This window comes from Girardinichthys multiradiatus, chromosome 20, assembly GCF_021462225.1.
Source record: "Girardinichthys multiradiatus isolate DD_20200921_A chromosome 20, DD_fGirMul_XY1, whole genome shotgun sequence".
Classification (NCBI taxonomy): domain Eukaryota; kingdom Metazoa; phylum Chordata; class Actinopteri; order Cyprinodontiformes; family Goodeidae; genus Girardinichthys; species Girardinichthys multiradiatus.
In genome coordinates, this window is record NC_061812.1 from 43,277,283 (window position 1) to 43,302,295 (window position 25,013).

General features: G+C 39.7%; 1 protein-coding gene across 9 annotated transcripts in view; it reads right to left on the minus strand.

The window, feature by feature from the left end:
• foxp1b (forkhead box P1b) overlaps positions 1 to 25,013 on the minus strand; it is a 217,816-nt gene that overhangs the window by 12,365 nt on the left and 180,438 nt on the right. For all 9 annotated transcript variants that reach the window (XM_047346868.1, XM_047346867.1, XM_047346873.1 and 6 more), the window contains 6 exons: positions 18,387 to 18,494; positions 12,369 to 12,456; positions 10,501 to 10,584; positions 3,043 to 3,232; positions 2,138 to 2,214; positions 1,448 to 1,549 (listed from right to left, as the gene is read on the minus strand). In XM_047346868.1, coding sequence (XP_047202824.1) covers positions 1,448 to 1,549; positions 2,138 to 2,214; positions 3,043 to 3,232; positions 10,501 to 10,584; positions 12,369 to 12,456; positions 18,387 to 18,494 — 649 coding nt within the window. The remainder of the gene's footprint in view (positions 1 to 1,447; positions 1,550 to 2,137; positions 2,215 to 3,042; positions 3,233 to 10,500; positions 10,585 to 12,368; positions 12,457 to 18,386; positions 18,495 to 25,013) is intronic.

Here is a 25,013-nt window from a genome sequence, read left to right on the forward strand (position 1 = left end):
AACTGGACAATTTTCAGCTTGGACCATGACAAGAGTTTCTGTCTGACCAAGCTTTTCTTGATCAGTAAATGCATCTTAAAAAATTACTACCAGGTTGTACTGACAGGAAGTAAATTGTTAACTACGTTCAATCACTGAGGTGTTTAATGTAATTGGAAATTAAGCTATATTTTTTAAAACTTGATGAACACGTCTGCTTTCATTTAGGCTGCAAGAGCAAGAGAGAGCAAGACTTTGTGTGGGTAACAGAAAGTCTAAACATATTACAGCAAAATTGCTCTTCTTTATCCGTTTGAGTACTCAATTAACATGATGGATATGGAAATGTTAGCAGCCTTATGGAAATCTCATCTAACTTAAGGATCTGGGATCTAAGGATCAGTGGCATGTTCCAGTCCTCAAAATCTTGCATGTTTTAGACATTTTCCTGCTAGAATGTACCAGACTTAAATTACACCGTTGATTTCGTAATGTTAATAAAATAAAAACAATAATGGCCACTCATAGCTGGAAGGCTAGAAATATTGTTTTGGACCCTGTTCTTATATCTTGTCATGTTAAAGTTTCTAAAGATAAATTAGAATGGCTAAAATAGGTATCTAAAAGTCAAAGCTTCTAAAATCAGTTGCAATTCCACATTAATAAACAACATTGACACCTTATTTCTGGTGCCTAAAATATGCCCGTTCTGGTTGCAATTTGATACTGAAACCCAAACAAGTTACACAAAATATTTTTACTGACCAGAACATTTTGGGTGGACCTCCTTACCACAGTGGCAAAAAGAGAGATTACAATTTAAAGGTTCAACACTAAAATGAAAAATAAATAATGAAAGGAGATGTTCATAAATCATCCTTTTGTTATTTCAGGAGCAGGAGAATAAAGGAAGAATCCAGTGTTTATGACACCAGTTTGCCCCTATGGAAAGGCTGTCAGCAAGTGTGTGAGCTGATGGAGGACACGGGTGGAGGAGGGTGGTGATGCTTTGTGTGTGAGTGTATTTATGTTTGAGGTGTGGTTCGAGCTGTTTGTGACAGATCAGTCTTGGCTCCGGGAGGGGGGGGGGGAGCCAATGTGTTCTGCTCTGTATGTGAGTGTTTGGGGCCAAGGAGGAGAGCTACCTCCTAAAAAGAATGTGAGGGACTCGTTGGCAGGTAGAAGTGCTAAGTTTGACCAATACCACCCACCAACAGCCCATTTACACACACATTACAAGATTACTTTTATTTTTCTTCCTCTCTTCTCCCTAAATGCAGGTTGTTTTTTCTATTGGATCATATGTATATATAAAGGGCGGATCCCCTGGACATAATAGTTTGTGCATTGTTACAATCTGGGTAAATGTGGGTTTACAGCAGTATTATTCCTGACTTTCATTCTTTAGCCTCTGCCTTCATTGGTGCATGCTCAAAAAGACGAAAAACAAAAACCGACAAACACTTACCTTCCATGTTGCGGCGTTGCGCCTAAAATATGCAAACATTCGTGTGAACCAGTTGTAGATTTCGTTTAGTGTTAGCTGCTTTTCCGGGGATTCGAGTATTGCCTGGATGAGGAGCAGTGACAGAGACAAACATTTACTCTTTTGCCGGCTTTCCAAAACCATTAATAATTTAGAAAGAGCCAAGCATGTCTGCACAAGTTCCCACTGAGAAAAACAGACAACACAGAGTGTGTGCCCTGTTTCTGGAACTGTGAAGCACTTTTAATTTAAAATGGGAGATTTGAATACATTTTACTTTGTGGGTGTAAATGAAGGGCAAGCAAAAACATTTCTCAGGCAGATTAAGGGGGGCGCAATTATGGACGGCTCAGATTAATTCCTGAGATCCCAGATTACTGCGGCTGGGCGATAATTGACTAGCCATCTTAAAACAGGTTCATCCATACTGTTGTGTAAAATGAAATTGGTAGCGCTAACAGGGGCCAAAATGCCTAAGCAAACTAAGATGTCACATGTGGGTGTGTGTTGAGACCAGGATCTATTCTTGCATTTATCTAAACATGGATCAGAAACTTCTCTGTCTAAACTGTGCTCAAATATGAGAAATAAAGAGTGGATTAAACTAAGATCATGTAGGGGGTAAAACATTTCAGTCACTTTATCAGAAAAATAAAGAAGTGGACTCCTTACCTGTCTTATTAGTGAGGCATAGGTGAAAGGTGGCCTGACATCTGCATTCATGTAAAACTCTTTGTTCTGACTGATATCTGTGCACAGGGAACAAAATCAAAGCATGTAAAATAAAATGATAACAGGATTTTCTTCGGTATATCCAGTGCCTCTGAAATTCTTCAGATTTTGACAGGTTACAATTCCCAACTTTGACATATTTTTTTTGGGAGTTAATGAATAAGAGCAACATGAAGAAGTGAAATATTATAAAGGGGAAGGAGAAAACAGATGGCTTTTAAAATCTTTAGCAAAGAAAGTAATAATAAGTGCATTTCCATATTTTGCAACTGCTTCAATTGTAGGGCGATGTCACATATATACTTCTAGCCTTTGACTAGGCCTTTCTAACAGGTGAATATGCTTTATCTAAATCATTTCACTGGGGCTCTGGCTGCATGTTTAGGGTGGTTATCCTGCCTGAAGGTTAGCCTCCATCCCATTTCCCCATTAACTCTGACAAGTTTCACTACATCCCCACAGCATGATGCTGCCACTACCATGTTTCACCATAGGGATGGTTTCCAGGGTGAAGTGCTAGTTTTCCACCGCACATAAAATTTTTCAGGTAGGGCACAAAAGTTCAGTTTTGGTCTTGTCTGATACCAATATGGCTCGCAGCCACTTACTGTCTTTCTATTTGATCCATATAGACTTAAAAGCTTGGAATAAGGTTATATTGGCTAACCCTGCTTTAAATTTCTCCACAGCTCTATTTATACAGAGATTATATAAAACAAAGGTTAATTTACTAAATAGGTGACTTCTGAACTACACTGGCTGCACTGGATTTTATTTAGGGTCACATAAAAACCTAACAAAAACATTCAAGTTTGAGAATGTGACAAATGTAAAATCTGCCATACCTGGAGAGATGGGCATGTTGTACTTTTCTGAGTAGCGCCGTCGCATCGGCCCCACACTGTGGATGACGGAGTGGGTATGGGAGAGGGGTGTGAGGGGCGCTGTAGGTGTGGTGGGGGTCTGTGGGAGGCTCAGAGGAGGAGAGGCATCGGGCGCCGACTTTGACAATGTGACGTTGGACACGAGGTTGAGCTGAGAAAAAGGAAATCAGACAAAGCACAGTTAGCTTTATAATTACAACAGCATCATCCACCATTCAGTTGTCTCTGTTAAAGCTTTTGTCCCATTTGGACAACCCCTCCTGCCACCACAGCCACATTCAGCAAAGGGGCCACTCGCTGGTGCTGAGAGGTGAAGGAAAGATGGGCGTCCGATGCAGCACTGAAAAATGACAGTGTGGTTCTCACCTACTGCTGAGCAGCCCTGCTAATAAGGAAGCCAGAGAAAGAAGCCAATCTGGGCTAATTACAAGCTGAAATTGTATTGTGAGGACTCTAATTAGGAGGTGCTTACAGAGGTGTTCTGATGATTAACTACTGGGCCTGACTGACCTCCATCATTAGGTTCATGATGGCCATTGTTAGGAAGAACCCACAGTGTCTTCACAGGCAGCAATTTGAAGAGAGTCTTTGGTTTCAGCACTGAGGTCTGCGAGTGGGGATGGGTTGGGTCAGCTGAGGCGAAAGAGGGATTTAAGAAATAATGGCTACAAGGTAAACTAATTATGGCAAGTGCTCCGAAGATATAGCATGTTTTTCTTTTTTTTCCAAGAGCTGCGGCAGCTCTGAGCCAAGAGCCAAGCCTCTGTACTGGAGCAGCAGTCAAGTGGAAAATTCTTGCCTGACCCTATGCTCCACCTATTAATTGGGAGGAAAACTAATGACACATATACATATTCCCGCAAAATTGTTCTAATTGCTAATTTGCTGTAGGCCAGTTTCCAAATTAAATATGACTTCAGACTGTGAGAAGAAAAAGGAGAAAATACTGAAAGTGAAATGAAAAGAAAGGAAATAAAGGGACCTGACATGTTGATTATGTGGGATTGGCTGTTGGACTTCAACTCGTAATAGGGGTGCAGGGATGACAGTTTTTAACACCTGACACTAGGGGGTAAAGATTCATCACAGGAGAAGACCATAAGCGATATTGGTTTAACAAGAACGAGACAATACAAGATTTTAGACAAAATTTGGAGAAAAAGAAGAGTCTTGATTGTTTTGTTTACATAAATACATTAAAGATTTTACAATCACATAAAAAAAAAATCTGTAATCAGTGAACAATAATTTATTCCAGTTTTGATTTGACCATTTATTGAAGTCCTTATGCCTGATTAATTCAAAGGCCAAGAAAGGCCAATGCCAGAAAAGTATTAAAAATGTTCATCTTTTGACTTTACACCGATAGAATAAAGCTGTTTGGTGTAGAATGACACGATTTGTTTAGAGGATTAAATGGAGACTTATTTTAATAAAACTGATAAATCCCAAGCCTATTTATGTAGCACCGATCTGCTCTGAAGCAGATGCCAACTTTAGAGTTATTAGCTGCTAATGGTTGGCTAGTTGAGCTATTCTCAGAATGTTTGTATCTCATCTGTCAGTCCGTCACTTTTTCATTATTCTGTCGGGCGCCCAAAACGCTGCCAGACAAACTATTTCAAAGTGGTGGGCGCTTTCTTTAGCGCTGTTGTAATGATAGTGTCGGGCAGCTCGATGATACTTGATCAGACTGCTTCAATCTAACGCAGCAAAGGAGGAAGTACTCCTGTTCCAACTTCAAGGTAAGATTCTCAAAAATAGGTACAAAAGGCTTAAATCACTCTCTTTCATTTCCTAGAGTAATGCTAAAAATCACTACTACTTACTGTACCAGGCGAAGTCACATGCTGACAGCAACTACATGGCGTTTGCAAGACAGACTTCACTTTGACCACAAATATTGTGCCCTTTCAAAATCTCCACAGATTATTATAATTATCTTCATAACATTCACAAATAACACTGCACAATACAAACTTAAAATTCCATCACGGCATTTTGTTACTTTCTTGCAATACTGATAAAAGTGATGAAAAAAGTATTAAAAACAAGTATTAAAACAAGTATTAAAACCCTAACTGGCTTAGAGGTTATAAAACTATCACTGAGTACAGTCTGTTATAGCACTATAGCACTTGCATTAGTCAGTGCAACTGTGATTGAATTTATCAATATTTGGAAATGTGGATACAGCATGCATTGACTACAAATTGGTTCAAACAGCAAAAGTAGAAAATCCAATTTTTCAAATGTGATCAATTAATGTTCATCTTGTATTGTAACTAATTCTTTTCACAATATATGATATTGCTGATCTGTACACGCAGACAGCAGCTTTTATGAGGACAGGACATAGATAATGACATCCCAAATTTTAGACACAGCATAATTTCTGTACCTAAAGTATTTATTTGATTTTATTTCGGTCTGTCTCAGATATAAAGTAGCAACCAACTCTCTCCAAAATTAGCAACAACTGTGTTTTGTAAATCTCCCATTCTAACAGACGTGTCCAAATTCTCACAATGTCTATTTACGTTTTGCAGACTGAACTCTGGCTTTTTTGGCAGAGTCTGCCCAAATAATTTGGATTTCGGCAGTGCCGCACACATGCGCACAAACAGCATCAGAAGACATGTTATTCTAAAAACATGAAGAAAATAAATTACTCTTGGGTTTGCGTGTTTCTGACACAATGCTATCAATGGAAGGAGGCTGTCGTGTTGACTTCTCTTCCTGTGGATTAGCGGGCTTTGTTTCATGTTTCATCCATATTCCCTGGCCATAAACACAGAGAGGCTTCAACAATAGGCCAGACAGGCTGGTAATAGCCTTGCCTTTGTTTGCCCCACCATTTGGGCTCACTCCAGTTCCCAGACAAAATGAGACTTCACACTGAAATTAATTAAATGGTAATTGGTGATCTAATTATACTGGCTTTGACTCGGCAAGCTGCTAAAGAAAATAAACAAAAAGTCCCTCCTTAATTATGTATGGCGTAAAAGGTCAGATTTCTGACATGAATGCTTAGTGACACTGTGCGCAGACACCCATCCACTCACACAGAGACAAATACAAATACACACACAGAAACATGCATGGCTAATGTGGCACATTTTGTTTTCATCTTCTCCCCACCCTCATCCAACTCAGAGTCAGGAAAAAAAAATCTGATAAATACTGTTAATTTGTGAACAGTATTTATCAGATTGGTTGAATTTTGACTAAGAGACCAACATTATATCCAGTTCCTGAGCAGAGTCGACACAAAATCCTAGGTTCACAAGAACAAGATGAGATTTTAGCAGTGTTCTTGAGAAAATTAGGAATCCATGTTTGACCAGGATATTATATATGGATAAAGTTTAATACACCCCAAACTGTGATTTTAAAACAATAATTGTTAAGTGTAAAAGATCCAGTTCAGATTTGACCAGACTGGGTTACACTATTTGGGATTCTTTTTTTTTTTATATATATAAATTTTTTTTGTTGCACTAGTGGCCTTTATTTTGTAAGCTGACCGACAGGAAATGAGATGTTGAAAAAGAGGGGAAAACATGCAGCAAAGGTCAACGGGCCGGGACTTGAACCAGTGACGGCTGCATCAAGGACTGTGGGCTCTGTATGTGGGTCACGCACTTTACCCTGGTGCCACCGCCGCACCCCTAATTAACATGAATGTTTAAAGACATTTTCTGTCCCTCGCTCTTTAAAAAAATGTGTTTGTACCCTGGAACCCAATTGAAAAAAGTTGTAACACCATGCTCTATGGAGAGCCGTTTCATTCAGAATTAAATAACTAAAAAAATACTGCTATTGATAAATTATTAATAAATATTCCATGAAATAAATAAATATCCCCATGAAATAAAACAAAGTAATTATGTTAAAATAAATTTTATCTTGTTTTATTTAATTAATTTCAAGATTTATTTAATTTACTCAAAGATTTAATTTACTTAAAGATTTACTTATTTATTTCATAAAGCAGTTTTATTTTGTGTCACTTTTATTTTGTAAAGCTACTTTACGTATTTCAGTAACCCCGTTTTTCATTTTAAGCTCTTTTCATTTCATGTTCTTATATTCAAATGAGGGGGCGGAGTTTTATCTGTGGGACAGCAGGGCTGAGCTCAATTCGTGGCTGAGGCCGGCAGAAGCATGCCGCTGCCTGCCAGAAGACAGCATGCCGGAGGGAGCCAGGGGACTCTGCGAGGAAGCTCCTGGCTCCCCTGGTGCCAGACTGGCCGTAAAAGCCTGCCACGGCGGTTGCCGCTCTTTTTGTGGAAGCTGTTTGTGCAATAAGTCTTCATCATCCTTTCAGCACGTCATACAACACATAGTGCTATTTACTTTCCATCTCAAGTAAATACAGCCACCTTATGTTATGGGTCTAACACTGTTTATTAAATAAAAACCAATAAAGACATCATCATTTAAAAGTAACAGCCTATTACAATAATGACATCCTATTTGCCGATAATCAGCATTGGTTTCCACAAAAACACCGGCAACCGCCATGACAGGCTTTTACGGCCGGTCCAGCACCAGGGGAGCCAGGGGCTTCCTCGCAGAATCCCCTGGCTCCCTCCGGCATGCTGTCTTCTGGCAGGCAGCGTCATGCTTCTGCCGGCCTGAGCCACGAATTGAGCTCAGCCCTGCTGTCCCAGCGCCGCCCCACAGGTAAAACTCCACCCCCTCATTTGGATATAACAACATGAAATAAAAAGAGCTTAATATGAAAAATGGGGTTAAAAAGTAAAAGTAACTGAAATACGTAATGTAGCTTTACAAAATAAAAGTGTCACAAAATAAAACTGCTTTAAGTAAATTAAATAAATAAAATAAGATGAAAATTCCTTTTAACATAATTATTTTGTTTTATTTCATGGAATATTTATTAATAATTTATCAACAGCAGTATTTATTTAATTTTGAATGAAACGGCTCTCCATACTGCTCTGCCAGCAGGTGGAGATAACATTGATGTTAACAGCATTAAAATTCAAAACAAAATCCTAATCACGGATGAAGCTGTGCTCGCTTAAAGATTCTCCCAAATATTTTGTAGCCTTTGTACCTTTTCCTCTTAGTTAATAACTCTTTGAGCTTACATACAACGCTGAATGGAAACGAAGTCAAGATAAGGTGAGACAGGCATGGAAAAGGTTTTTAATTATCTACCTTACTGTTGTTGTACTTTCAAGCACAGAAGGCTAGTAAAGACACGTGCAAAGTGGGAGTTCTCAATGACAGACTGCAAAATAACCCAAAGCAGATGCTATGTTTAGCGTCGTTGTCAGCTAGCTGTTAGCTAGTCGCAAAAAGTGGTGATTGCTTATTCAATCCCCATGTAACCGACTGTTTACAGCCATTCCCTCCAGAAGTCGTTATTAGCCTACACAACAAGGTAGCTCAAGAACTACTTCCTTTCTTACTTCAAAATAAGAGTGCCAAGGTTAAAGCACACACACCTTCATAACAAATCTCAGTTACTTCAACAGTCACATGCTAACAGGTACTGGATAGCGCTTTGTGAGACAGATTTCACTTATCAAATATTCTGATGTTATATCTAGAGATCTTAAACCTTAACTTCAACCTTCATTCTAACTACATGTAAATCCTCATGTTCATGTGAGCTGCTCAGCTGTGATGCTCCTCAAACATAATTTTTACATTGGTGTGTAACGCCAAAGAAAAAGTTGGAGCTGCATTTGCAGGAAGGAGTCATCTGTACTCTTCAAAGTGACTCTATTGCAGGTCATCTCTGGAGATGATTTTATTCTGCATCCTATCTGCAGCTACCTCTGATACAATCTCCTTCAAGCCTCAGTGAGACCATGGGCCCTGACCTGTGTAAGTCCTCCACTCACCTAGCCAAACTCAGACATTTGCATCACAGCAGCTCGCAGCAGGCAGAGCGGCCCCAGAGAATGGGAGATTTATTTGAATAAAAAAAAAAAAAAAACAGCTCGCCCCCTCGAGAGTATTAACACTGAGCTCTGACACAGCCATTCTCCCGGGGCCCAGGGGAGAGAGGAGAGGTAGAGAACTCGAGATGCTATCTGTCGCCCCAACCACTTTTCATATACAAATGTCCCTGTGTCATAGCCCTCGTTCTGCACCCTAATCTACACAATCAAACAGGCACGGTTTTAACAGACAGCTTATTGTCATTTGACATCTCCAGGTGGTTACTGTTGACTAGCTGCGCTGATGCTGTGTGGAGGGGGCGCATGCAGCCTCTGGATGTCAATAGCCTTCTCGGTGACTGTAAATAAATGATCCAAACAGAACAGGGACAGGACTGCTGCAGGTTTATCGTCTATTTACGTGCATGTGTGAGTGGGATTTTACATTCATGCCCCGCAGTAAAATTATATCTGCTCATTTGCCTGTCTGAATGAACTGTCATACGGACTGAAATATGATGGTGAGGTCCCATCTTATATATGACAAAATAGAGCCGACACTTAAATGCCAGATGCAAAGCCTTTAGCCCTATAGGATGGGGATTAAGCAGTGAGCTTCATCATAGTGTACTCAGAAAGTAATAAATATAAAGGTTGGAACTTGTCAAAAAAAAAAAAATCTTTGTTTTTCGCCTGCAGGAAAATATTCTGGTTTCTTTTCTCATTTTCATGTTTACTCTGCAAAATTGGAAATTCTGGCACGCACTGAAACTTTTAACGTTAATGATGAAACTGAAACTAAAGCTTTTTAGGATTTTTTTCTTCAGGAAAGATTAGTAATCTCTAGGGTCTAATTAAATCACTAAGTAATTTCTGAAAGCTTTTTTTTTTTATCTCTGTAGGTGAGGACTAAATTGTCTTTAGAGACTTTTATGTACTTACATTATCACTTTTATTGTTGCTTTCAGAAAACAGTGAGCATTATTCTTAATGAATTCTTCAAATTATTATTATTTTCAGCTTTTCTATAGAATAATACGTCCCACATCAGTGATTTAATTTAAATTTCAAACATTTTACAATTTGTCTGTAAATGTTTCCCAGCAGTTTCTGCCATCAAAGGCACTAAAACTACAGGTATGATTTGATCACATGTATTTATTTCTTAACACATCTTATCATTACTATATGCTTTTGGTCTTTTACAGTATTTTTTCCTTGTATGCACAGAGATGCACCGGTTCTCTGATGCAGAGATGGGGAGGGGCGTTGCAAAATGCGTATCCAGTTCATCACAGACAATAAATTGAATCTCAGATGTCAGCAGATGTGCTCCAAACTATATTTACTGCTTCCCTCAAGAGAACAGCTGTTTTTATTTAGCAGATAAATAAGGAGATGGAGGAAGGGATTAATGAATACATGTGTGCCAATTAAGACAAACAAAAGGAATAGGGGAACGGGGGGGAGAGAGATGTATGACAAGGTTGCTGCTCACCGGCTGCGGGGTGGCTTTGGGCTCTGTGGACTTGACATGAAGATGCGTCATCATGGCTTGCAGACGCTCTTTGTCTTTCGCTAGCTATTATAAGAAAAGAAAAGGCACAATGATTTTTATGAACACACATGCAGACACAAATCTCCAGGCATAATTTTAAACTGAATGCTTGTTGACAATGTGCAAATATACCAGCTAATGTAATTATTTGTCTTAAAAATGCTTATTCAGGCTGTCAATAAGTCTCCAATACCAACAATCGAAGGTATCTCTTTAAATTAGGGAGTCTCTTTCCCTACTATAAGCCGAGTTCCTTTCCTTCAATCCTCTACCTTCCTACGTATGAAACCCAGTGATGTTTTATGCCAGCTCAAATTATGGTGACAGGATGCATGAGGAGGAAGCCTGTGTCTGGTGAAGCCTCACCCATCCCTTTTGGATGAAGAAGTGGCAGAGCAGAAATAACACGACGTTGGCACAGTGTAATGTATGAGCAACTGAAAGCTCATTGTTTAAGGCTAACCTCCTCTAAACCAGAACTGTTTCCTACTAATGACTGGTGGTATTATCAGTCATTTTGAGGAAATGATGTGGCTAATGTGCGAACCACAAGTGAACAAAGTCCAAACGTCTGGAACACATCATTTGCTTCTCCACTGTTACAGAAGCTAAAAAGTTCAACTATTATTTTTTATGGATTGGTTTCATTTTCAATGAATGACTCATTAGTAAGTTAACCTCATACTACAAAAAGTCATTTTGCATGGTTTTAAATTTTAGTCAGGAAAATTAAAGTTGTTATTTTTAACAAAATATGATCTTGTAAATGTAATTTTTAAAATGATTGAAATCTAACAGCATTATATACTTTATATTGGTAACAAATCTTATTCAAACACTTTGGTTAAAATTTGTGGGGTCCAGCAGATAACTGTAAAGCTGACATATTAATACGGATTTGTTTTATTACAACAGAATGTGTTAACTTAGTAAAATGTGAGATCTTAGTAAAAGATCAAGAGTTGAGAAAGTTTCAGTGATGGGCCAAAAACATTCAGTTTGTAGCCGTTTTTTACTAGCTTAGTAGCAACGCTAATGCTAAAGTCATACCTGCTAACATGCTATCAACTGGCAAACTGATCTTTTTAGCCCTTAGCCTGTTGTTGGTAATAACTAGCTGTTTATATTCCATCTTTCTGATATTTAGAAATATTATTACTATTTCAGCAATATCGTATGCTATAAACTAATAATACTTTTTGTTTTACTTTAACAAGGGAGAAATGGGATGAAGCAAAATAATTAAAATTACCTTAACAGTAAGTTAGGCTTTAACTCGTTAAGTTAAGTTTGTCTGCAGATTTGTCTTATCGGTTCATTCATTAAAAAAAACTTTTTTTTTTATGTATCTGCATCAGTTTTTATGGAATAACAGCAGGGAAAAAGTAACACTGAGGGCCACAACAACCTTGCAGTTCCTCCATCTCACAAACCACAAACTGTCTGTCCACACTATGCAGTCTAGGCATTTCACAAGTGTTTTATTGTTGGTGCCAAACAGTTAAAGTCATAAATAACTTTAAAACCCAGTAAAATTCAAAATGCAATTATCTTCTCTACTTAGCCACAGGCTATTCATATATCTTTTCCTGGCTGTCATGCATACATAACACATTTTAATGACTAGTTACTAGTGAATGCAGAAAATTATTGAATTCTGCTGAACACCCTCCTCCCCAGCCCCCCAACAAGTGACCCCCACGGATGATGTCAGCCAGACCAATGGAGGGCGTTCAGCAGACACCGGGGAAGTGTCAGCGAGAGTCGCTGCGTAAATATTTGGACCAAAACAAGCGGCGGGACAATACCTGCAGCTCCAGCTGCTGGACGACCTGCATTTGCACCCGACACTGGGCCGTGCTCCTGTCGTCCAGGGCATGCTCATTGTTGAGATGCCTAAAAACCACAAACATAGAAGAAACACATGTACAAAGATTAGTCTAGTTTTACAATTCTTTTAAAATATGTTTTATTGTTTTTACAATGAAACTCATTTATCTACTCGTAACAGAACAGCGGAGGTTCAACTGAGAGGACTAGAGAAAATATTTCTCCTTATTGATCATTAATAAGTGTAGCACTAAAAAAGTAAGGTGAAGTCATATCAGCAGAATCCAACAGTGGGATGAAGTTATCTTTACCGAGACAGAGAGAAGACTTGTCTCTGCTTCAGAATGGTATTCTACTTTGATCAGTATTAATCATATTTATTCATTGGATGTGGTAAAGAAAAAATATTTTCATTATAAATCTTTTCTGAACAATTCCTATCCAATATTTGAGAGCTTGACACAGTTAAGCCCAAGTAGTTCAAATTTAGGCTTAAATTTATCTTTTAATTTGACAACATATTTCTTATGACTGGAAATAATACCCACATTACGAGTGGTCCTGCCAGAGTCTTGACTTCAATCTGATTGAGAATCTGTGGGGGGAGCTAAAGATTAGGGGGATGACAAGCTTCCAACCTTAAAGACTGGGAGCCCATCAATAAAGAAATCATCGAAATACCAGTGGAAACATGCAAATAGCTGGTCAGCAAATTAAAAGCAGGGGTCTATTGCTATAATGCAAATACATTTTGTTCAAAGATTGTTGAGAAGGGTATAAATCATTTCTGACCTGCTATGTTTTGCAAAAAAAGGCAATTCTTTTTCTAAAATTCATGCTCCTTTTACATCGTTTTATTATCTTTGAGATGCCTGTCTCGTTATCAATCAGACATGGTAAATATACATTTAAATCTGACAGGGGTATGAATAATTCTGGGTATGTATGCTATTTTGATACCTGTCGATAATTTTTGCCAATTTTCTTTTCAAACAAAATGTTTTTAAATGCAAAAAAGAGCAGGTTCTATAATGTCTGCTAATTGGATCAATAAGTTGACCGAGGGTGGAGCCAGTGTAATAACATTTATGTAAATAGCACCACATATTACAGTAATTGCACAATGTCTGCAGAACAAAGAAGAAATGCTTTTTTTAATGTAAAAGAATGACAGTCAATATTTCATGCCGGTCATGCCTGTTCTCTCAGCTCACTGATAAGAGGGATGATTGAAGAATTTCAGGTTGGATTCCTTTGCTAAATTATGCACCGGTGCCCCAACGCCATTTCTTCCTGCCACAGCTCTGCCTCGCCGTGTTGACTTTGCCCTTTTCGCGGTTTGCATTGTTAATTTTATCATCAGAATTAAGAGAATTCAAATAAAGCCGGACCAAACGTAGAGGACAACAGGACGAGGAGATGGGGATCTGTCACAGGCTTGAATTATGGATATAATTATGTTCGATTATTTTATTCAGGAAAGATGTTCTCTTTTTCTCCACGTTTATGACTAATCTAAATAAGTAGCTCGCTACGTAGCAGACACTTTTTTTCGGTGATTTATATAAAATGGTGGAGATAAGGTTCATGAGTGAAGGAAATATGATTGGAGGAATTTTATCAGCTGCCGCATGAATTACTGTTTGAAAATGCTTATGCAGGGGCATTTCATTAATCATTTAATCATAATCCGAGCAGGATGTTTGAACTGATTTCACAAATACCCTTTCATTTCACTACTTCATTATGCTCGCTAATGGATCCAATATATTATATATATCATAAATTATATCACATCTGCGGTGACCATGTAGGTCACTGTCACCAGGCATGTCTGTGTGTGTGGAGGCAGAAGGGAGAAAGGTGCTCGCTTTTTTTTATATACTTTTTCTGCCATTTGCTGCAAATCAAAACTAGCCACCGACAACCTGCGAATGAACAGCGGTGGCTTTATGATGGTCCAATAAATTCAGTGCCAACGCTTTATGTTCAGACAACACATTTGTGCATTAAACACCACATTTACACTTTGAAAATAGATATCTGAAAACAGTTTGAAATATGATGGTTCCTGTTCATCTTGCAGTACTTCCAACCTTGAAGTGAATGATTTAAATCTTTGTAGGAAATGTGGTCAGGTCTTCCCATGGTGTTTCCATAATACACACTTACAAACGACTGAGGTACACATTCATCATTTAAAGTTAATTATTGCGGTGAAAACTAAATTAAAGAGGCATTTTTAAACAAAAAAAGCACAGCCGAGAACCTTCTTTGTCAAAATCAATTCAGGCTTCCCTCTGGGCTTTCCATTTGTTCGAATCAAATAGAGCCCATTTAATTAAGTGGGTCGGAAAATGAAACTGGTAAACATTTCAGGACATCTTACTAAATTTCAAAGAGGAAAATAATAGGTAAAGACGTTTCAACTTCAATTTAACTGGCCCAGACTGAATCCTCAATGAAGGGGCGGCCTACGTGAGCAGCTTTGGAATCTCTCGGCTCGTACGAGATGTGCCCTGCTTCTTTTCATCCTTTGTTACATTCCACTTTATTTCTTCTAATGACATGGAGAGTCACAGTGCATAATTAATAGGAAATGAAATATTCAAATGGCCTTAATGCAGCCTTGAGAGGAGTGTCTGGACACAGGAGCAGAGGGGGGGAGTGATGTCGAGGGAGGCTATGAACGTTGGCATGTGTCACTTTCTGGACTTCAAATGAAGCCACTTTTAAAAGCTCCCTGGCAAGATGACAGAGCCTAATGCAGATTGCCACAATAAAACAAGTTAAACATATATTCACATAGCCGCCTTTCCACATATCACTTGGTTTTGACTTTTTTTCCCCCCTAATTATATGAGCTGAAATGTCGGTTTGAAGCTGTCTCTGAGGAAGGTTTTATCTTCCTCACTGCTAGCTGGGGCTTAAATTAAATACACACAACTGTACAGAGGTATTTACATTTTAAATGTATTAGAATTTAATTTATAAGCTGGTAGTTTTTTTGCTTTCTTCGTGGTTTATTGTAATTTTGCAAGGCTGAAAATCTTAATGCTGTGGAAGTGTAAGAGGGAAATTTTTGTGATTTGCAGCACTAGAGGGCACTGCAGTGTTTCTCTGACCTCTGACTGGACGTTAAAGACAAGGGTCTTGACCCTCATCAAAAACCACCAGGCTCTGCTGTGAACCCAATCCCACCCCTCAGTGGGCTGAACCCAAAAACAGGAACAGGAATTTTGCGCTTTGTATTTACCAAGATAGTCAGAGTAGGTATGTCATGTTTTCCTTAAAAGATAAAATAAATACACACGCAGTATAAAACAACATTTGGTTCCAGTGTTGGTTGTTGCTGTTGGCGTGCAGGGCTGAAATCTGTTTGACGTTATATGTCCTCCTCACCTTTCTGTCTCCTTGACACACAGTACGCTGTGTTCCACTGACTCCACACTCAAAAGACGTGCGCCGCGCTCCCTTTGGTTGTACTTTCAACCTCAGGAGACATTTGAAGCAGCATTAGAAATTCTGATGTGCTCTTTGTTTTTGTTTTGGAATCCTTTTTGGAGGCCTGCAGTGCCTGCAGTATCGGTTGCTGGATTTCATGTGGAAGTGCTTAAGGTTTTGAGCGTTAACACCTTGGTGAGCTGCTCGTACTCTCGCCCGCTCTGAAACAAAGGCGGCTTTGTGGAGACTCTCCCCAAATGTTTTCTTAACATGTTCCAAGCAGTTTGAGCAGGCAACTAAAGTAAACAAGATGTTGCCATGATAAAAACACTTGTAAAAACAGAGCTGAGTGCACTTAGAGACTTTTTCAGGCAGAGCTCTGCCGGGCATACTGACTTTAATTCTCCTCAGTTCTATAAACAAAGGGTGAGGCGATGTCAGAATACAATAAATACTGATAGATTTAAGCAGGCACTCCCTAATCTGAAGTTTCCCTGTCTTGTGGGAAAATGTGTGTGCAAAACATGCTTTAATAACTATGTATCACAGGATGTTTATTAAAATAAAGTAAGAATACATAACAGGCTGTTTTCTCTGAGACGGAAACTGGGCTACCATACATTCTGACGTGATAAGGAGGTTCAAAGTGGATTTATGTAAACAACCAAAAGGAGATTCAAGATGTTGAGAAAGTAAGCCCAAACCTTTAACAGGCCATGAACCGCTACATCGCACCACCTTGTCTCGTGTGTCTGCTAAGAGCTTGTTTTTGGATAATAGAATTGTGTCATTTCTTGTTTAAAGTGAAACTAATCCGAGGTGACAGTGAGCCACTGATCTGCTGCCACAGTGCAGATGTTTTCATCCTTTCCTGTAACCATTGTGTGTTGGATTACCTGGAGCACACGGTGCACAGGCTCTATCATTGAACCAGGGCTCAGGCTCATGGGGAATCAGAGCAAAGGGAGCCATGTCAGGCTGGACAAACTTAAATCACTGATACAATCCACGTAACAAAGATGCTATCAGCAGGGGTGGCCGAATTGGGTACAGCTTTATGTGTACACCTTTACCATAAAGTTTCATGTATTTTTGGGTGTTTTTTTTAGACCAACACAAAGTAGCACATAACTGCAAAATGACAGGAACAAAGTTGGTCAGAATTTTAAAGCAGGTTTTAGGCATAAAACAATCATCTCTCAGAGCACTGTTGAATTCATCATCCAACCATGGAAAGATTATGGTCCAACTGCACACCTACCAAGATAAGGCTGTCCACCTACATTCAATGGCTGCACAAGGAGAACATTATTTAGAAAAACAGCCAAGAGGCCCATGGTAAATTTGGAGGAGCTGCAGAGACTGAAAACAAAATCTATCACAATAATTATAAACCCTGGCCTTTTTTTAGAAAATCATAAGTAGTCCTCTTCATAGTCTGCCAGAATCCTTGCAGGGGACACAGTAATATGTTGAAAAGGGGCTTTGGTCAGATGAGACTGAAATTAAACTTTTTGGCCTAAGAGCTATGTGCACCTGAACACACCATTCCCAATGTGAAATATGGTGGTAGCAGCATCATGCTGTGGGGTTGCTTCTCTTCAGCAGCAACAGGGAAGCTGGTCAGAATGTATGGGGAAATGAATCGCTCTAAATACAGGGTAATCCTGGAGCAAAGCCTGTTAGAGGCCAAGGCTACCGTAAAACGGTTTAGTTTAACGTATACTCGCGTTACAATAGCCTAATGAGAGCCTGGATTTAATCCAGGTGAAGGACCAAAAACAGTAATGTTTACAGACACTTTTATTCAGTCTGGCTGAGTTTGAACTATTTTGCAGTGAAGAGTGGGTTAAAAAGTCATTCTCTAGATGTTTAAAGCTGAGCTGAGACATAACTCAAAAGACTTACTGATGTATTTACAGAGAAAGGTACTTCTAGAAAGTATTGGCACACGTTCTAAGATTTTAAAATCTTGGTCAGTACATTTAATGTGCACTACTTTGTGTCGGATCACATAAAATCCCAATAAAATAAATGAAAGTTTGTTGTTGTAATGGGACAAAATGTGAAGAAAGTTCAAGGAGAATCAGTATTTCTGAGTGTTGGGCATTCATATTGTATTAAAGAAAATTAAGGCACAGTTGAAAAACAAGAGATCCAGCAGCCAAACAAAGGGTCTACTAAAAGAAAGATTTGGAAAGCCAAAGAAGAGGAAAGCACTCCCTCTGACCGGTGACAAGGGCAAACACGCAGGGCTCCCTGAGTGCAAGCTGCCACAGATAAACATCCCACCGTTGTTTGTTTGGGAAAAACGGCCCCAGTCACCATGGGAACTGCACTTATCACAGGAATTAGAGGCCCATGCAGTTCCCAGAAGGAGACCCCACCAGAGTGCCCTTCTCAAGAGCGGGCTAACCCAGACTGAGGAATAACAACCAGCTGCACCTGCAGTGCATCTGTGTTGTCAGGGGTCACAAAACATGTAATCGACCCAAAAAAAGGACAAACAAACTGTGACAGAAACGTACCTCTGACCATGGCATTTTACTTACTTGAGGAATGACTGGAAATCATCAAAAACAGCCTCACACCCAGGCCACTTGCAGACGCCGTGGCCGTAAAGAGGGTGACTGTGAGGGGAATGCTCTTCCAGCATCAATCTGCAAGACAGAAACTTGTGATTAAACACCGATCTCAACTTTTTTCCACTCAGAGGTCAACAAAAATGACAAAATGCCAATGATGACAGTTTCTGGTGTTAATCCCTATTCCCTATGTGTGTACTCTATCTTGTTTTCACAGAAAAATAATGACCTCTGCTTGATGTGTGAAACTTGGCCTCTGCAGAATCAGTTTACCTGTGTGATCATTACTTTATCTGCTTTTAAGCGAGGGAACACTTGTTGTGAAAGCCCAACCAAATCAATACATAATTATTTAGTATCACTGAGCCATGTTGCAATTCTCTTTGATCGGGACAGCCAGGGGGGACTCCCAGCGTTGCTGCCTTTTCAGCTCAGCCCACTGCATCAAGGTCTATGAGCCCACCTGGAGAAGCCAGTAACACAATCTGAAACCTCCACTTTCACACCGTGAACAAACTGTAAACATCCCCGCCTGGCATCAATTTATCTCCTGACCAATTCATGTCACCAGGGGCTGACAAGAATGCATCTATAGGGAGCGTATGGCTTGGTACAATCAGTCTAAATAGCAGGAACATCGCTGAAAAACAAACTTTACAACATCTTCCATATGGCGCGAGGCATGGAACCACAGCTAACCACAATCAGAGCTGAGAGAAGGCAGCACAGTCTGCTAAGAAAGCGAGACAGGCAGCCATATGGACACGGGCGCTATACAAGACACACAACTTTCAGATACAAGAGCCTGGGGGACTGGCCTATATTGCTACCACCTGTGCTTCTGGCGGCTGCCGAGCACAACGCTGCTGCTTCTCCTCCGGCGTGAGCCCGGCGCTTTAAGACAGCAGAACAGATAAGGAGATTCATGGCACAACAAACTGTTGTCTTCCCACATGAGAATAACCCCAGCAACTAACTCATTGATATGCATGTATTCAATAAGAAATAATGCCCAATTTGTGCTGCACCACTTAGCTGGATTAACTTTTAGGACATGATTCATGTGGTACGATTTGAAAATTGATCTAAAAACAAATTAGTAAAAAGGAAATTTACCAGAGTGCAATAATTTCGCAGGATTAAAGAAGCCGATGTTCAGATTAAAATCTCATTTGGATCAATGTTAGTAAAGCTGTACATGAAGGAGGAAATTTTAGAGGTCAGTGCAGGTTTCCTGGTGTTATAATTACTTACTTAAGGGTTCACATTGTTCATAACATGCGATAATTGCATTGCAATTAGGAAGCAGTCGAGCATTCATGAACGCATTTAGTGGACGTTTTTTCACCCTCTTTCCAAAATCAGTTTTTTTTAATTCAATTATGAATTATGCATTCACATTAAGACCTCTGTTTTGATACAGCTAATAAATAGATGGCAGACGACCAATTATAATGAGTTTTTAACAAGGAAATGTACAGACTGGTGAAGGTGACGCTGGTTTTTAATTTACAGAGATCTGTTTTTTTTTATTCTTCGGGAGGAGGCTTGTTGGTTAATTCTGTAATAATAAGATATTAAAATGTGGAGTGCACAGGGAATCCCTGAGCACAAACCGCCGTGAGGGGCTGGTGGCAGAAGAGTCCTTTTTGGATGGTGGAGGACTAAACAGCAGTAAATGACAGAATTTACATCAAATCAGCTACATGACTGTAATCGGAGAAGAGTGGGGTTTCTCCCATTACAATCCCCCAAAAAGATAAAGATAATTAATTGTCATTTAATCGGGTTTTGAAGTTGACCTGTGACAGCAATGTTGGGTTGGTATTATCAGCGTTCCAACCAACACAACAACTCAAAATGTCCTACTTTTACACACACAAATTATTAGGTCTGAATAGTTCATGAAAAACAGTCACCTTAAAAATGCATTCACACTTGTCAGGTTTTATTATTACAATGTTCCACAAATCAGAAAATAACACAATGCTGAGGAAGCTTCTGATTCCCTAGTTTATAAAAAGGCAGTTTGACTGTTTTCTTGTAATCTGAACTTCAGATCAGTTACATTTTAAAATGTGTAATACTTTGAGTTCTCAAATACTTAAAAGTACAGTTTGTGATCTTTGTTATATTTATTCTGTTTAGAAAGATCAAAAATAACTGTTTCAAGGCTTTGTTTGGTATGAGCCACCTTAGACCATGCTTAGTTTAAAAACCACAGTTCTGGTGCTTTATGACCAGATTAGATCAGAGGTTTTAACTGAAACTGACCTTTTTTTGGACTGTAAAGAAGTGCGCATTTATCATTGGGTTCTTAGCTGGAAAACTCATAAACCAAAATAATGACATAATGTCAAGATCCCAACTTTGATCATTCTAAGTAAATTCGGTTTTGAACTAAAGAATTATCAAATGCAGTTCAGACTCAAGGAAATGTGAAACTTTCAATTTAACACAACTATAAAGCCAGCTTAAGCATCATTAGCAGCGAACCAATAGTTTCCTGTTAATGAGTGTTTTTTAAAAAAAATCTTTGGATTCTTCTATTTTTTGGTTACAGGTTTTTTTGCTGCCACAGAAACAACTGTGGAGATTTTCTCATGACTAATCAAATGTTGTCGACCAACCTGACTTTTCTATTATCCAAATGTTGCATACGTTTCCAGACTATGAAACATTGTATAGGAATCCTGTATTATTTTACTTTAAGGCGTTGAGAAATACTCTAATGATGATTACAGCAAGGAGAAAACCCACTCATGCTATCAGCTTCCTTTAAGGACCCTGCCTTACAATTCCAGTCCTCAAAAGCTACTATCCTGCAGCTTTTCGATGCACCCTGCTCCTACACAGTTGAATCAAATTGTTGAATTGCCTCCTCAGCATGCCATCAAGTCTGGCAAAGCCCTGGTAATGAGGCATTCATTTGTTTCAGGTGTGTTGGAGCAGGGATGCATCGAAAAGCTGCAGGATAGTAGCTTTTGAGGACTGCAGTTGGAGACCCCGGCTTTAGAGGATCAGGAGGTACATATACAGTCCGACAAGGTGCACAGCTTCCTGGTGAAAGAAGAGAGTGTACATGACGATGACCCCAACAGCTGCTAGCCAGTTGTTTTCAAGCTCACTTACTTTGATGGGATGATTCGGGCTATAAACAAGTCAAGATCTATGGCCTCCCATAGACGGACTCAATCTATCAGAAAGAAGCGAAGACTGAGGTCAGAGTAAGGGCCCTGCTGATACCTCAGGTTCATTTCTTTATATTCTCCCCTCCAGCCTCCATCTATACTCACTTCTCTCCCTCTTTAACACCCAAGATCTTTCCTGGATTCTTTCCTCCTCCTGGTACCACTTCACGCTTTACCCTAAATGATTTAATTAGCATTTTTTTCTTGTGTAAGACAAATGAAAGGCAGGAGAGAGATGGGAGAGCGGTGCCAAATCTGATTATTTATCTCCTCAACAGACTGCTGTGTTACAGTCCCTGAGCTGTTGTTACTGATGGTAGTAAGTAAAGTGGGCCAAGTGCTTTGTGAAAACGCGCCTCCTCCCACCTCCTCCTTACAAAGCTGATGCAGCTCTGGATTGGGAATTCGTGTCAGATACAGATCAGGCACATTTGATTTAAATAAGCAAATCACTGAATAAAGATGACCCAGCTCACAGGGGTATATCTCCATCTATGCATCGCTTTTCATCGGCCGTGAAACAACACCGCCTAACAGATAATGTGACTCGGGCTTGGGTCATATCAGGGATGTTATTTAGACAAACACAACTCCCAGCCTGCTTTGCCGGTGTGTTCCTAGCAACAACTAAAAGCAGGAACACGTGCCTCATCTTCGGTGTGTCAAGCCGGCAGTGATTGAATTTCTCCGTCTTCCTTAAGACGGAAGTGCAAAGCCCGTGAGTGATTCCTGTGGATGCACTTAAGGTTTTAGTTGCAGGCGTCGTTGTGCCTGGGCAGATTTTATATGACACATGAAACTAACTACACGGTACTTAGGGCCTGCTGTAAACCAATCTGAACCCAGTCGGGAAAACGGGCCCATCTGCAGAGAGGCTTGTTTCTGTTGCATGACAAAGGGACTTGCAAAACCGCATCAATTAAAAGTTCATTAAGTTCAGCACGGGGAGGATGAGTGGATGCTCTCTATTTACGCCCAGGCCGGCCCAGCCCATTATCTTCAACCTGATTATTCAAATCCCTGGATTATAACACAGACGTTCTCTCAGAGCCTTGCTTAGAATAATCATACTTAATAATATTTCATTCTTCTTCCCATGGAGTCTGATTAGAACGGAGTGTGCATCATCAAAAGAGAGGAATAATGCTTTTGATACTAGTGCGATTTATGTGTTCCACAATTACCACAAGAAAGGATTATTGGTTGCGTGGATCTAAATTAGCATCATGCAGCACTTAATAGGCAATGTTTTGTGCTTACTTTGTTCCAGCCATCTTTCTTAGTAATTGCACATTTGAAAGTCTGCGTGGGTTATCCACTTCCTCGAACAGATGGGGTGCAGGAGAATCACCTGCTTGGTTTTCTGACAGATCTAAGATACAGCGAGAATATTCAGACCGAGACTGCCTTCTTCACTTAAGCTTGTGTTAAACTGCTGCTGACATCTTCTTTAATCTCTGAAAGTCGGCGCGAGGCAGAAGTGCTGCCAGCTCTTGCGTTATGTCTTCTCTGATGTTTCATGGAGCCTTCAGCTCAGGGTGCTTCCTGCCTTTCGCTGCCATCGACGCTCACCTTGTTTGCTTGCTTTGCGACAATGTCTGATGGAGTCACTGAGTCAATATCATCCTCAGCGATTTGTCAGAAAACAGACATTCAGCCCGATGATGAAGGACCGGAGGCCTGTGGGCTATTTGTGGTAACAACTAATGCTCAGATCTTACTTTACTACAGTGACTGAGTTTTGACATCAAAATGCAGCAAAGAACATAAACCCACCACAGCTATTAATAATTTTTACTACCAGCTTTTGCCAGTAGGACAGCTCCTCTGCTATAACAACCACAAGGCTAGAGCAATCACAAAAAGGGAGATTTGACCGTTACTCTTTGAACTAAAACTCAAAATCTTTATACTCTCTTACACTCTCTTCTCATCAGCTTAACTTGGAGGTTTTCTTTAGTATTTAGGTCTCGAGACTGACATTTTCATGATAGAAGGTTGATGTCCTTTTTGTATTGATTTGACCATATATTTTGTATCAATACCTTGTTAAAAGACCCAATGGCAACCAATGATCAGTTGGTAGAGTCCACTAGATTTTTATTGAAAATAAATATTGAAAATATAGATTTTTAGGACTTCATAATGTCTTGCTCTCCAAGAAGACCTTCGGGGCCTTTGGGAGAAAAAAAGGCCCACAGCATCACATATCCTTCAATGTACTTGAGTAACTGACATACTCCAACTTGTACATGAACTGCTTAGACCTCTCGGGGAATGATTCATAATATGTTTGCCTCAAATGAACAACCGTGGTTGTGTCAGAGTTTTTCAGCTTTCACTCCAGCCTCTTAGGGCGATAATGCGCTGGTTTATACACAGTCTAGGATTGCAGTCGAGTGGACTAGGAGTTCTGAATTAGAATTTAACAGCAGAATTGAGGGGCTGTTGCACATATTTACCCCTTCTTTCCCACCAAACGTACTTGTAGGATTTGTTGCTGAAAAGCCCAACATTAACCTCGTCTGACCCAAGCAGAGAGTTCTAGTTAAAGTCCAAGTTGAGTTTAGGAAACTTCATGTTTATGTAGGACAGAAAAGCTGTTTTCTGGTATCACTCGGAAACAACCCACTGGCATGTAACATCTAGTGGTTTTTAAGGAAACAGTGAGCTTTTTAAAAAAATTTTTTGCTACCTTACCTTCCTACTCACTGCGTATGGTGGCAAGATAGACATGGGTACTTTTCCACCCTTGTAGCTAGTAGCCAGAATAAATGGGCCTTCGTATCATATTTATACTCTCAGGAAACACAAAGTCATGGACTGTTAATTGGACGTTGCTAGAAACTCTGATCAACTTAGATAAGTAAAAACAACAATAAAAATGCTTCAATGAGGTTTATTTTCAATGGATTGTCAGAGGCAGCAGTGTTTTTGTCAAAAACTGATATTTCTGAAAATGGGATTTTTTTTCTACTGAATAAAATTACACAAATTAAAGGTTAAACCTTTCAGTTTTTTTAGATTACCCTGCTGTAATAGAAGATCAAGCTATTTTAAGGCTTGTTTCCATGTCTTTAACAGGGGTGCGCATAAATATGGCCGGCACTGTGGGTCCTAAAACCAAATCCACTTGAGAATAAACAGTGTTTTATTTTGGTGTTCTCCCTCAGATAATCAGAGAACATCTTCTTGATGATCATCTCCTCAACCCCACCACGTCCCTCTCCCCACCAGCACCCCCACCCCCTCTTCACCTCCAGAGGCCGACTGATTCACTTTGCTAAACATGATTTCATCGGCATCGCTTTCATACCGACACTAAGGTTTTGATCACTGAAACACAAGTCAGATGTTACGCAGTGAGCTCATGGTGCCTGGAGGCTCCTCGCTAACAGTTCAA